Source organism: Eutrema salsugineum, unplaced genomic scaffold, assembly GCF_000478725.1.
Source record: "Eutrema salsugineum unplaced genomic scaffold, Eutsalg1_0 scaffold_4, whole genome shotgun sequence".
In the NCBI taxonomy this organism is placed as follows: Eukaryota; Viridiplantae; Streptophyta; class Magnoliopsida; order Brassicales; family Brassicaceae; genus Eutrema; species Eutrema salsugineum.
The window spans coordinates 8066760-8081127 of NW_006256686.1; the positions used below are offsets into that span (position 1 = coordinate 8066760).

Genomic DNA, 14368 nt, shown 5'->3' on the forward strand with positions numbered 1-14368 from the left:
TTTTTTTTCTGAGGAAAAAGAAAGCAAAAGATAAGAGAAAAAGCGCAACATCTAATTCCAAATGGGCCTTTTGTTAGTGCCAACGTGGACGAGTTAGCTAGATATTTTTGATCTTCTAAATATCTCAGATTAAAATATTTAAACTCAACCACACTCTTTAAAACACGTCACGAGTGAACGTTTCGTAACGATAGTCGCGCTGTAGAAGATTATGTACGAAATTACAAAAGTAGGCACGTAAGATGAGCCACGTGGAGTTAAAAGGGCCAAGTAAGCTATCTTTGTGGGTACTTCCGTCATTTGCTACCGACTTACCAAGTTGCCTTCGTGGGCCTAAGAGAGAAAGTGGGCAAAGCCGGTGGGTTCGGCCAGCTGGAGAGAGAAAAGAGGAGAAAGATTCGGTGATTAGTATGTACAGTGTTGACACGCAATACGATATCTGAACCGTTGGATCATGGTTTTAGATATTTATAGAAGTGTCTAAGGATCAATCTAACGGCACAGAATGGCAACAAATTTCTTCTTTTCGTAATTTTTTTTCTTTTCACTATTGAGAAATGAATAGGCTTCCTCAGCATCTCGGGTTCGAAGCCCAGCTTCGTAATTTTAAAATAAATATGCAGAGAAAAAAATCTGAGGAAACGTTCCTTTCGTCCTTATCTTCTTCCCCAAAATTTCCGACTGTGCAAGCTTTTCTCTCATTTCATCTTCTTCTTCGTCGAGTTACTGTACAGTTTAGGGTTTACTCTCAATTCTGGTTCTCGTTTTGGGGACGATCTTTGTGTGTTCTGTAAATTCCACTTCGATCCTTGTCAATGACTTCGCTACTCCTCCTCAGAACCCTACCTCTCCTCCGCAACGGTTTTTTAAACCATCGTCATCAAGTCAGCATCGCAGCCGCTGGATTCCTCTCTCACCGTCGGCGTCTATGGTGTGCCCTTGCTGATAAACCACAGTTTCAGGGGGATGACTCTCGGGCGGAGGCATCCGCCGCGGCTATGAAATCGCCGTCGCCTGTTGATGATAGCTGGCGGTATGAAGATCCTGATTATCGGAAATGGAAGAACCTAGAGGCGGAGATTCTTCGAGATATCGAACCTATAGCTCTTCTCGCCAAAGACATTCTTCATTCGGATAGGTAAATTTCACTCTCGGTTTTCTTGGGTTAGATCAGCTGCACTATCGTTTATCGTCTTCCACAACTTGATAGAACTGAATCTTCAAAATTTAGTGCCAATGTTTTGAATTACAATTCCAGTCTCGAAGTTTAGGTTTGTTGTAGTTGGTCACTGATTGTTCTTGAAGTACTTGGAATGAATCCCTTATATTATACAATAGCTGTTCCATTTTTGGATTAATCTTCAAGTTATAGGCTCATAGCTTCTTCGAGTAGCTTTACCTACTTAAACAACGTAGAAGAGACCATTTGGCCTTTGATGTGACAAGTAGATTCATGAACTGAGGTCAAATCTACGATGGTTCCAACCAAATTGCTCTGTGGATATGCCAAATTTTCGCAAAAGAAGTTTTTCCATGAGAAATCTTTATCGATGTATAGCTTCGAGCCTGATCGGATTATAGTGGACAATGCAAAATAATCGTTCTCCATATCGTGATAGATGCTCTTGTATCTTCAGACTACTGGAAAAATAGCCAAATAGGAAGTGTTTTTAGTGAACTATAGATATTTGAAGCTAGTAGCTTCAGTACATGCTCACCCTTTCATGTAGATTATTTTGAAGTCCGAATGAACTGTTTTTTCTCTCTTATGATAAGCAGGTACTTGGATGGAGAAAGGTTAGAATTTGAGGATGAGAAAATTGTCATGGAAAAGCTTCTTGCTTATCACCCTTACTCCAAAGATAAAATTGGCTGCGGTCTTGATTTTATAATGGTACGTAGATATCTCTCTTTCTTTCATCTCTTATCGCTTAAGTATCATCTAGAGGTATTATGCATGTTCCCCCACATCGTTAGGATCAATTGTCGAACCAGAATGATAGATAGATGCCTCACTTGCACGCTGGTGTCCAAAAATTTGATAGATATAAATGCTTATATCCGTAACTTTTCATTTGCTTGCATAGACTCCAAATCATCCAAAACCTCATCTTTCTCTATCGACGTATGATGCTGCATTTGTTTTCTTCAAACTAAGCTTTCACACACCTTGCTTTACCATCTACATTTTTCTATTGTCTTTATATTAGTTTTTTTGTATTAGTAGATAACTGATGAACCTACAAAAGTGGAAGTTATGTGATAAGCAAGTTTGATCCTGAAACTTGAAGTAGAGTGAATTTTACTAAAAATTAGCCCGTGAAATCATATATTTAGGAGTCTGTCTGCAATCTCTTTGATGTAATTCACCATTACAATTTGTCTTTTAATATGATTGAAAGAATGCTTATAAATTGCTACTGGTTATTGGCAGGTTGATAGGCATCCTCAATTCAGGCACTCGAGGTGCCTTTTTGTAGTGAGAACGGATGGTGGATGGATAGACTTTTCGTACCAGAAATGTCTTCGAGCCTATGTCCGAGATAGGTACCCGTCTCACGCCGAGAGATTTATTCGTGAACATTTTAAGCGTGCTAGTAGCTAAAATCGTAACTGGATACTGTAATACCGTCCCACTCATTCATCACAGCAAATTCTTGTATAAATTTTGCTGCTACTCGTTACTGAAGAAGTCACACAGATCGAAACCAGTTATGAAGCTTTTGTTGTAGAAATTTTGGAATGGCTCAATCCATTGGTAGGCTTGAATCAGTTAGAAAAGTAGCAGACGCGCAGTTAATGGTTCCCACTTCCGAACTAACAATTTGAAATTTTATTTTATTAAATACTTTATAAAATCGTTTAAAACTAGATTTATTATCAATGTATTTAGCCGAGGTTTTTCTAATTACTTCAACAACAGTATAAAGTCACGCATTAAGTTCGAATCATCCACTAGGTACTAAAACAAAAGCACAATGTATGTATATTTCAGAAGAAGATAATATCCTTGAAAAAGTCTTTAAAAAACACAACTGTCTCAGAGGAAAAAAATGTACAAACTTAAAAAAGAAACACAAACCAGTACGGCTTGTTGTGTCCAATAGATGAGCAAGAGACGAATGCTGCTTATCCAACCATGGGTCCAACCGTATTGACTCGAGATATAGAACTTAAAAAGTCATGTTTTGGTTAACCAAAAAAAGCAATTTATTTGACCCCAAAAAAATAGTTAACCAAAAAAATACTTAGTCCTTGTATTTATATTTAATAAACTAGACAAATGTCAAACAATGTTGATGTTCGAACAACATATCTATCTCATTTCAAAACTCAAAGATCCACCATATACACAGTCCACATCATGACAAACACACATTTTTTATTAAATTCTATACAAATATTACAAACAAACAAACGTAATTAATACTAAGCATACTTACCCCCCAAACGACGACGTATGGCTTACTTTCCAAGAAAACTAGAAGAAGCAGACCGTGGTGGGTCCCACGCTGATTCTTTTGAAACTTCTTCGAAATCTCACAGGCGTTGATCCGTTTGGGGTCAAATATCTCGCACACGCCAATGACGCTCCCTTTCACTCCAGACCCACCCTACCGTTAATAACTCCGTCATCGTCGTCCCCACTCAAACACTGTCCACGTGTTATAATCGTCTAATTTGACGCCGTTATCACTCACCTACAAAAATCGCGTTATATAACCAAACGTTTTTTCATTTCTCTCAAATAACTTTTTTTTTCGGGTCAGCGATTCCCTCTTCTCCTTCGCTCTCAGATCCTTTCACCAGCAATACAAGTTAAAGCGATGATGCCATCTAGGTCGTCGGCGACAACAACTCCGACGACGACGGCTGCTTCAACGTCATATTGGTGCTACAGTTGCACGCGATTCGTCAGCGTTTCCTCTGACCAAGACGCAAACGACGCCGTCCTGTGTCCTCATTGCGACGGCGGTTTCATCGAAGAGATTGAGGATTCTTCTGCCGCGGAAGCGCCGGCGACTCCGGCTTTACAGGGAGTTAGATCGGTCGAAGATAATCATAGATCTGTAATTAGACGACGGAGATCCGGTCGCCGCACGTCGTTTAATCCGGTAATCGTTTTACACGGAGGAGCCGGTGGTGAGAGAGTTGAGAACGAAGAAGGAGAAGGGATCACTAGGGATCGACGCGCTTATGAGTTCTACTACGACGATGGATCCGGTTCGGGTCTTAGACCGTTACCGGATTCTGTATCTGAGATCTTGATGGGATCTGGATTTGAGCAGTTGCTTGAGCAATTGAGCCAGATCGAGGCGTCGACTACAGGGATCGGTAGATCTGGGAATCCTCCGGCGTCGAAATCGGCGATTGAGTCTTTGCCGAGAGTCGAGATCTCGGATTGCCACATGAAAGCAGAGGCGAATTGCGCCGTGTGCACGGAAGTTTTCGAGGCCGGAATGGAAGGGCGCGAGATGCCGTGTAAGCACATTTTTCACGGCGATTGCATCGTTCCGTGGCTCTCGATCCGGAACTCGTGCCCGGTTTGTAGATTCGAATTGCCTTCGGATCCGATTCAACGGAGTAACGAGGAGGAACACGCGGTGGGGATGACGATCTGGAGACTCCCCGGCGGTGGATTCGCCGTTGGGAGGTTTAACGCGGCGATGAGAGAAGGGGAGAGGATAATGCCGGTGGTGTTAACGGAAGTTGACGGTGGTGGGCTCGGGAGTAACGAGGGACCGAGACGAATCTCATGGGTTAGGGCACACGGGACACCGGAGATAAGCAGAAACGGAGCTCGCTCAGGTACCGGCGGTAGATTGAGGAGAGCAGTTCGTGGAATGGTTTCGTTTATGAGGAGGGTGAGACCAAATCATGGTTCTTCTTCTTCTCCTTCTTCGAATCTTATAGATTTGGATACAGACGGCGAATCTAGGGTTATGAATCGATCAACTTCTTTGATCAGAAGATTTTTCTGACGATTGAGTTTGTGGAAAATCATCAAATCAGGTTAGGGGAAAAGAGTTCAAATTTTTTTGTTGGTTTGTTTGATTCAAACAATGTAAATATATAATTTCAGAAGAAAGATTGGAACCTATTATTTTTTGTTCTTCTTTGTAATCTTCGATTAGCTTTTTAGTTTGTTACATCAAATTTATGAGAACAAAATGTCAAATTCATTATGTTCATTAAAGATTCTTGAATTTATTTTATTCTTTTGTTCTCTCTTGAAGCAATTTTCTCAAGCTTTTTATCGATTCCGAGAAAGTGAAAAGTCTGTGCTCAGTGTTCTTTACTTTTTTTTTTATCTTGGACGGTGAAAAATGAGAGGGGTGCGAATTGATTGTAAAAGTTGCCAAATTTGAATTCAAATCAATTTGAGAGTTTGGTTTCATTTATGGCAATTGCTTGAGTTTCACTTTACAAACACGATTTGGATATTCCGTTAACTATCAGAAAAGCTTTCTGAGTTACCTGAGAATACAAAGATATCACGAGAAATTTATGAAATCAGGAAAACAAACAAATTAACCTCGTTTTCTGTTGTTGTTGAATACAATTTCCATTTTTTGTTTGTGTGGTGTTTATTATGTATAAATATATATTATTTTACAGCTTTAAAGTTGAAATGATATGTAGTTGGCATTATTCTCCCATTCCTCATCACCAGCTAATCATATGAATTATTCTAACATTTAATTTGACAAATAATATCTAAAGGATATACTCATAGACACGGTTTAAATCATTTTCTTTCATTTAATGGCAAATATGTGTTCTTTTTTTTCTACTAGTGATAGCCTGATAGGTACTCTCTAGTCTCTACTCATGGGTGGTCCCAAAAACATCGATGATTGTCGGAACTAAATAAAAAGTCACGATGTTTGCGTCAAATCTTTTTTTTTAACTGCCATCGTAAATGAGTAACCAAAGAGACTAGACTAGATGGTTGTTTTTCTTTTTGGTATGAACTAGACTAGATGTTTATTCTAGCCATCAGATTTCTAAACATTTTTAATGCCGGTATAATTCAATTTGTATAAATATTTTTATGGAAGAAAATCGGAGGCAATGACGAGGTTAATTTGATGCAGTGAAAGACAATAGACTAAGGAATGATAAATTGCAATAAAAAGCCACACTTTTACTTGAATAACATATACCCTCATACTTAGAATTCTAAGGGGTGAAAATCAGAAAAATATATGAACTATTTATGTTCTCAGACATAAACTAGTTATCGTATTTTTTTAATATTTGAACTTTCAAATTTTGTAGATTTAACACCGATTTTATCAGATTCTCGTTAATCCGTCGAGCAACCATTTACACTAAAAAGTGTGAATTTATCACATATGAACAGTTACTCTTGGCTTATTTTTTCCCAAATAAAACTAATTCTAAATTGATTTTTTCATAATTTATTTATTTCTCTCTCTCAATCGAGATTCCCAAATTTGATAATTAATTCACTTTCTGATTTTTGCTTTATTCTTGTATTATACACATTTTAGTCTTAATAATCTCTTATGATACATCAGGTATGAAACTATGAATTATATGGCAGTCGCATTATGATAAAAGCTCTCATTCGTCACGTTTTTAAAGGAGTAATGGCAATTGCCTCACTAACAGTTGGAGAGTCACTAAAGAAGAAACAACAACCTGAAATCAACAGAATAAAAAGAGAGTGACAGTTACTACCAGAACAAACCAACACATTTGTCTCTTGGGGGTCCAAGAGTGTATAGAGAGTTTACAAGTTTAGATACAAGTGTTCTATGAACTGATCTTTTTGATTATGTTGAGGCCTGTACTTTTACTTTGTCAAACAGGTTCTTTGTATATGGTTTCATATAAATATAATAAAATATTACATTTTTCTTGTTAATATGTCGAGGTATCTAACAACCGAAAAACCAATTCTCGGTAAATAGTAATGTTAATACAATTTACAGGATAAATATAGGAATTTTTTTTATATTTCAAAGTTTTTATAACAAATTACAATTACAATTATATTATATTTGATTGCATGAAAAAAAAAGCTATATTAGATTAACACACTATAGCCATGCTAAAAGCCGCTACCGAAAATAGTAAACCTATTATTACAGACGATAATAGAGTGCTTTTAAAACTGTTATGGTATCATTATATAGCATTTTCCGATATTAAAACTGCTAAACACCTAGTATTTTTATAATAAAATGATCATTTCCTGGTGGCGGAGACTCTAGATAATCAAGTTGTTCTGGTTGTTGTGGTATTTCTTCTATGCCAAAGCCAAAGTAGTCTTCCTCGTCCTTAAGGTAGAGATAGAGATTTCAGAAAGAGATCCCAAAAGGAAGAGATAGCACATGCCCAAGAGAATAGATCCTACCACCACAAAGGCCACATAAAGAAACCAAACCAACACAGCCACAAGTAAACGGAAGTGCATGCATGTTGCCAGGAATGGAGGAAGGAAAAGAAAACCGGTTTTTCTTTCATGGCTGGCGCATGGAAGGAATAAGATGAGTTCATCGCCCAAGTCAAGCTTGTAGTGTCTTTAGGGTTATGGTTTAACTTTGATTGGGATCAAGAACCAGCAAAACCCCAAACAAAAACATTTCATAATACTGCATAAAAAACATATAAACAGATAAACCTTGATTGGGATAAGAATCTGCAAAACCTCTCAGAAAAATCAAAGAAATTAAATGTCTTCTAATTGCGTGGGTGATAAGGAACAGAAAGAGAGGGAATGATATCAAAACAACCAGAAAAGAAAATAAGAGGAAAATAAAAGTAAAAAGTGGGTGAAATGTGAGAAAGGTGGGTGAAATGTGAGAAAAAAAATCAATGATTTGTGATCTCCTACCATTTTTAACTACCTAAATTTTCCAATATGTTGTTCAAATGGGATATCCAACAGATTTGAAGTGAGTTGAGACATATCGAATTATCGACATTCAATGTGTCAAGCTCCCATAGAAATCTCTGGTTATTACTAGAAAATAATTTGATAAGACATTGTCCTTTTCTTACTTTATTGTTAAAAAAAGAGTTCATTTTTTTTTAAGTTTTTCTAAAATGTCCACGTAAAAGAAAGAAGTTTACTTTTCTGGAGAACAAAAATAGAATATTTATTTTTAGAGTAGAATCAAAATAATACATTGAAAATAAATCAACTATATTAGAGTGTTACTTTATTTTGATATAAGAAATATAAAAATACATTGAATATGAAGTTAATGGATTATAATTATGACTATTAACTGTACTGAAACAAAGCAAAATATCATAGGCAAAACATATCATATTTTGTACCGTATATCTTAAGTTCAAAACTATAGCAAACTACCATTTACACTAAAATACAGTCTAGATTTGACATATTTCCTAATCACGAAAAAAAAGAGATGCATCTCTATGACTTTTTCCCTGGATCACTAAAATTCATCTAATGTTGGTGTATATATAATCAAATATGTTAAACTACAATGATCTGCATTGCTTTGTACAATTATGTCTTCTTGTATTGCACATGTGGAATATCTATCAAGGTAGTTAAAAATTAGATTACCATTTCGTTATATCACCTCTCATTATGAATCTGTGAATTTCTAAAAAAAAAAGTTGATAGATGGGCTCCAGATAGACGGGCCCAATTTGTTCAAAATAATGAGCCCATAGTAATAAACGTATAAAATACATGCTGACCTTCGTGTTAGAATATTAAAAACCTAGCGGGAGACAATTTGGGATCATCTTTTTGATTGTGAGAGATTAGACGTAGCTCAAATCCGAGAAAGGCAACAATGGCGAAGAGAGAGCTTAGTGGGACTCTGAGAAACCTTAAGGTACGCGTCAGATCACGAACATAATTCCTCGATTAGCGTCTGTAAAAACCACGCGAGAAATTGAATCCGTTCTAATTTTTTTTTTATTTTTTTATGAAGCTCTCTATTAAACAAATTCTTGTGTTGATTAGAATCTAGTGTTGAGGTATTAAATTCGATTGGGTTCTTAAATTTGGAATCTTTCATTGAAAGAATTTTCTTAGCATAATTACAAAACCATACAACTAGAAACTCTCGTTCGTGGATGAGAGACGAGAACCTGCTAATAATGTTTTAATGCTGTTGCTTTGTAGTTTATGCAAAGGGCTACTCTGAAAGTAGAGAAAAAGAAGAATGATGAAGAGCCAAACGAGAATTCACCGTCTCTCAGTACTGTTCGAAAGAAGTGGTACTGTATTTGATGTTTTTGATATTGCTTTTTTGTCTGTCTTATTGTGCTCCCTTTAAGCCCTTGACTAGTTCCCTAGCAAGTTTTGTCGGTTTTGGTTTGCCTGTGTTCATGTATTCATGATCAGAAAACAAAAATTCTGTCTCCGGAACAACGTTGTTTCCGAGCATATGATAGTTATTCCACTGTTTCTTCTTTGTATCGTTGCAGTGTGGTCATTACTGATTGGGATCCTCAGCCTCAGCCATCAGCATTGGTTGGACGTATGTCATTTCAGTCTTTTAATCCGTATATTGAGGTGAGTGTGTGTGTGTGTGTGTGTCAGTGTGTGTATGTGCGTGATACCTGAGATGTTCTATAGTTTCATCATTCTGAAATAAGAACTGGTCTTTTGTGGTAGAAATTGAATGAAGAGGCATTAAACGGTCAAAGAACAGTTGGTTCCACCAAAAGTTGTAGCAGTAATGAAGGAAAGGTGTCTTTTAGGTCTGTACCTTCCCGTTTAATGTTAGTTATTTATTATTGCACTCGGCTACTGAGTAAAGAGGCTAAGTTTTATCCAATCATTGTATTTTGGGGAAACTAGTACCTTACTGGTTGCAATGGAGTCTGAAGAGAAAGTTATCATTACTGATTTTGCTTCTCTTTATCTACATAGTCAAAATGCATCTTGTCTGGATGAACCGGAGTGTCCAAAGATCGAGCCTAGTCAAGAGTCTAATGGTAACATGAAAAGAAAGCAGTCTGAGGCAGTGTCTGAACAACACTATCCAAACAAGTTCCGGAAAAACGGGAAAGGCAATGCCTTTAAGCACCGAAAGAGCAAGAAGGTGGACTGGAGTGTTCTGAAGCCGTCAAAAACTCAAACCCAAACCGGTTAATTAAGCTTAGTTGTGATCTCTGTTAACATTTAGCGGACATGTGTTCTTATGTGCTAGTAGATCATTCTCTTACAATGTCTGTATTACCATCACACACTCTGAATTGCTATTGGTTTGATCAATTATATCAAAGTTAATTTTTTGTATACTTTTTTTGAAAAAAGATTTGGATTCTTGTTTGTCATATGTTCTTGCAAGAAAGAAACGATGCATTCCATATATATGAGAACAAAATCCAACAGTTTCTACAAAAACATTGTCAAACAAGAAAAAATGGAAAGCTAACACAAATCATGCAAATGATTACAGAGTTAGTTTTATTGCTTCTTAGCAGGTTTCCAGCAGGAAACAGCATAGAGGACTCTTCCTTTCCAGCCCTGAAACATCCAGTGGTTATCATTGTCTATCACAAAATCTTTGTGGTAACGTTGTCCCACTATTTCCTTCCCTTCTTTGATCATCTGTTTGTTTAGTTTCACTGGCCTAAACCTTGCTCTTAAAATCCTAACTTGCCATTGCTTATAGGTCTCGGGCCTTGCAAACCGCTCAGCACCTTCACAGGCGATCACACTCATCGCATCCCTTATGATCAACTCCCTCTCCACCAGTGTCCTGCAATCGTTCTCTTCTGATATTGTGGTCTCAAACATGTCAAACAGTGACGAGTAATGGAACAGAGCCTCTCTGAACCTTGTAAGGAAGAAGGGAGAATTGTACATCCCGTTAACCTCTGCAAACACAAAGAGGTCAGGGTTGATATCTCTGAATAGCTTCAGAGCCGTGTCTCTCGGAGAATTGAGGGACACGGTTTCATCAGGCGTGTATTGTAGACGCAGGATGCAATTCACAACTGTTGTCTCTCCGCTTTTGATCACCAGCTCATCAAGAGTTATGGTGTCCCATTTTTTGGCTATGAAGCTGTACTCAAACGGGACGTTGAACTTGTCACAGAACCTCTTCAGTCTTCGGCCAGTCTCTTCAACCCGTTCTGATGGGCGGAACCCTGGCTGAGGCAGCTCGATTCCAGTCACACGGAGCTTTGGTGGTCCACCCGGTCGCTGTGACAGGGCTTGTATCAGACAAGGCCACTGAAATCCATAGAGAATCCCAAAGTCAATGATGTGAAGCGTTGTTGCTTTGGAAGCAAGCTCATAGATTGTTCTGTTTGCAGTGAAATAACACATTATTATGGTGGGGCAAGCCTGAACAAACTCCTTGTACGCTTTCAAAATGTCCACCATTGATGTTCTGCTTGAAGTAGCAGATATTGGTGTAGTCATGATTCCTGTAATACGTGCTTCAAGCGCCTCTGCGAAATGGTAACCAAGTCTCTGAGTTCCATCTCCGTGGCTTGAAGAGTGTTCCCTTATCTCCTTCAGTTTCTCAGCTGCTCTTCTCTGGTCAAAACTCGCCACGGCTTGCGCGCATTGCATCAGGAGATTCCTCATATCCACTGGCTGATCTGACTTTTGAGGCTTGGATCGGTTCGATGAGCTCTTTGCTCGTCCGGTTTTGCTCGGTGTTGCTTCTCCAAGTTCGTTCTTTTGACACACCAACAACACTTCCTCAAACTTTTCCGCCAGCTCATCCACCATAGAAATTGCAGGGAGCTTTGCTTTTCTTCCACCCTCAATATCATCTTCTTCATCACCATCATCCCGTAGACGATACCTTCTGGTTGATACTTCTGATATCTCAGGCGATCCAGTGAATTCTGAGGTTGGTTGGTGTAAGCTCGTTAATGAGCTGAAGTTTCCGAGAGAACCTTCGCTATGATCAGACAGAGGAGTTTGATCCTGAAGCACTTCGAAGAAAGATCTCTCGGCGGTTTGTAAGGCCAAACTGTCTTCCAACATACAAGACTGTCCTTCAAGATCTTCCTCCATCAACATGTCATTGATGTACTTAAAAACAGGGTGGTAATCTGAACATACCTTAGATTTTGTCGGAGAAGAAGAAGGGTTCTGAGATTCAGATTCGTTGAAACAGGTGAAACGGTTGGTCCCAGAGTCAAGATTGTTCCTTGGTTTGCAGCAAGATCCAGTACCGTTTTCGAATCTGAACCCATCATTGGGTACTTGCAGAATAGCATCCATGAAAGGATCCAAAAATCTCACTCAAGATGAAGATTGAAGAAGAAGAAGAAGAAGAAGAAGAGAGAGAAATTTTAGTCAACGAACAGAAGAAATAAGAGAAAGTAAAGGGAAGTTTCATGTGAACACAGATGAGAGGTGTTAATAATTTATATTGGATTGATTGTTATTTATTTGTCTTGGCAAAGAAGATAAAATGAAGCTTCGAGGAAACTGAGAATTGTGTGGGGTTGAGATAAACACTGAGCCGCCACAAAATGTTAGTAATAATGTCCCAAAGACTTTATCTAGTCTAGTGACGAAAAAGCTACGTTGATTTCTTACTGTTGTCTTCTATTTGGTCAATTACTTGGTCAAAGTTTTAAGTATCTTGAATATATACAATTTTCTAAAAATAGTGCATGACTATTCTTTTTTTTTTGTCGTGCATGACTATTCTTTTTAATCATGAAGTATGGAAATTTTTTTTAAAGTAAATCAAATTTTTGTCTGGTTCATTAAAGTTTTCTTTGTCGGCAAATTTGTTGTATTAAAATAGAGAATTTAACCTATCTATAGTGATTTGCTTATATATCGCGTTCACATTGAGTTTTACAATCTCTCGCTTACGTATCAGCATTAGAATCAATTACAGCTACAAAAAGACCATTTATCCCTATTTAACAATTACATATCATTTTTTATTGGTTATTATATGTTGATGTGTAAAAAATACTTAAAACAAAATGGTCTAAATTATTATGGTTTAATGTTAAATTTTATAGTCAATCAAACCGTTTCTAAAATTATATAAAACTGAAATTTAGAAAAAAATAACAAAAACGTTTTTTTAAATAACATAAACATTTTTAAAATATAAAACAAATATGGAAACTATATCTCTTAATGATTACCATTTTTTTGTTACCGAAATTTAGAAAAAAATTTAACAAATCTATATACTTATTTGTGTAGTGGTTTGCTTACGTGTCGCATTCACATTGAGTTTCACAACCTCTCGCTTACGTGTCAGCACTAGAATCAATTACAGCTACAAAAATACCATTTATCCATATTTAACAATTACATATCATTTTTTATTGGTTATTATCTGTTGATGTGTAAAAAATATTTAAAACAAACCGGTCTAAATTATTATAGTTTAATATTAAATTTTATAGTCAATCAAACCGTTTCTAAAATTATATAAAACTAAAATTTAGAAAAAAATAACAAAAACGTTTTTTTTAAATAACATAACATTTTTAAAATAAAAAACAAATATGGAAACTATATCTCTTAATGATTACTATTTTTTATGTTACCGAAACTTAGAAAAAAATCTAACAAAAATGTTAAAAGAAAAAAAAAACTTAATGATTACCATTTTTTATTTTACCAAATTTTAGAAAACAAAAATCTAACAAAAATGTTAAAAAAAAAACTGAAATCTATTTAAAAATTAATGGAATGTCCAATCAAACCGTTTTTGAAATTATATAAAACTGAAATTTAAAAAAAAAATAATAAGAAAAAAAAATAATTAAAATATATATATCTAATAAAATATCGTAAATTATAATATCTAGATAATGTTTTTTGATTTTTTTTATCTAAATACTACTTCAAACTTCTTTACCTTTTTACTAAAATCAAAAGCTTATTTGTAAATTTTGGATTTGTCTAACTTAGAACAGAGATGAAAAGATTTTAATACTCTTAAAATCATTTATTTACAAAATTACATTACAATTTATTATATAATAGGAGATTTTTCTCTCCATTTAGAGTGTTCACATAAGCATAGAAAAAAAAATTAATGACTTAATTAATTCACATATTTTAAAATAATATAATTTTCATTTAATAATAAAAGAAAAACACTAATACTAAAGTTAATAACTTAATTAATTCACATATTGTTTATAATTATTATTTTTTATTAAGAAGAAGAAGAGTAAAAAAATTGGAAAAAATAATAAAAGACATAGTTAAAGAAAAAGACAATAATAAAAATAAAAATCATAGATGATGAAAAAAAATAAAAAAATAAAATAAAAAAATCACAATATAAAAGAAACACATAGATAAAAACAAATTCAAAAGAAGAAGAATACATACCCCGAGATAAGTAAAAATAAGAGACGAAACCAAATTCAGAAAAAAGATGAAAAAAAA

At 35.8% G+C, this 14368-nt stretch overlaps 4 protein-coding genes across 6 annotated transcripts; 3 read left to right on the forward strand and 1 right to left on the reverse strand.

Moving 5' to 3' along the window:
• Positions 1-649: 649 nt before the first annotated feature.
• On the forward strand, positions 650-2748 carry LOC18014009 (protein DCL, chloroplastic). Its single transcript, XM_006418814.2, has 3 exons — positions 650-1138; positions 1780-1894; positions 2435-2748. Exons 1-3 carry the CDS (start codon positions 816-818, stop codon positions 2603-2605), a joined length of 609 nt encoding a protein of 202 aa, XP_006418877.1. The 5' UTR covers positions 650-815; the 3' UTR covers positions 2606-2748.
• Positions 2749-3744: 996 nt separating this feature from the next.
• On the forward strand, positions 3745-5236 carry LOC18014010 (E3 ubiquitin-protein ligase RDUF1). Its single transcript, XM_006418815.2, has one exon. The coding sequence runs from the start codon at positions 3828-3830 to the stop codon at positions 4980-4982; it is 1155 nt and encodes a 384-aa protein (XP_006418878.1). The 5' UTR covers positions 3745-3827; the 3' UTR covers positions 4983-5236.
• Positions 5237-8723: 3487 nt separating this feature from the next.
• On the forward strand, positions 8724-10261 carry LOC18014011. The gene is made up of 5 exons (XM_006418816.2): positions 8724-8849; positions 9143-9237; positions 9448-9535; positions 9638-9723; positions 9896-10261. Exons 1-5 carry the CDS (start codon positions 8808-8810, stop codon positions 10116-10118), a joined length of 534 nt encoding a protein of 177 aa, XP_006418879.1. The 5' UTR covers positions 8724-8807; the 3' UTR covers positions 10119-10261.
• Positions 10262-10309: 48 nt separating this feature from the next.
• Positions 10310-12351, reverse strand: LOC18013971 (scarecrow-like protein 30). Of its 3 annotated transcripts, none has more exons than XM_024153738.1 (2): positions 12053-12351; positions 10310-11960 (listed from the first exon to the last, which is right to left on the reverse strand). In XM_024153738.1, exons 1-2 carry the CDS (start codon positions 12208-12210, stop codon positions 10436-10438), a joined length of 1683 nt encoding a protein of 560 aa, XP_024009506.1. In that variant the 5' UTR covers positions 12211-12351; the 3' UTR covers positions 10310-10435. The 3 variants fall into 3 exon arrangements, with proteins under 3 accessions (XP_024009506.1, XP_024009507.1, XP_006418880.1); XM_024153739.1 differs by having other exon boundaries at positions 10310-11964; positions 12053-12325; XM_006418817.2 differs by having other exon boundaries at positions 10310-12351.
• Positions 12352-14368: the final 2017 nt, after the last annotated feature.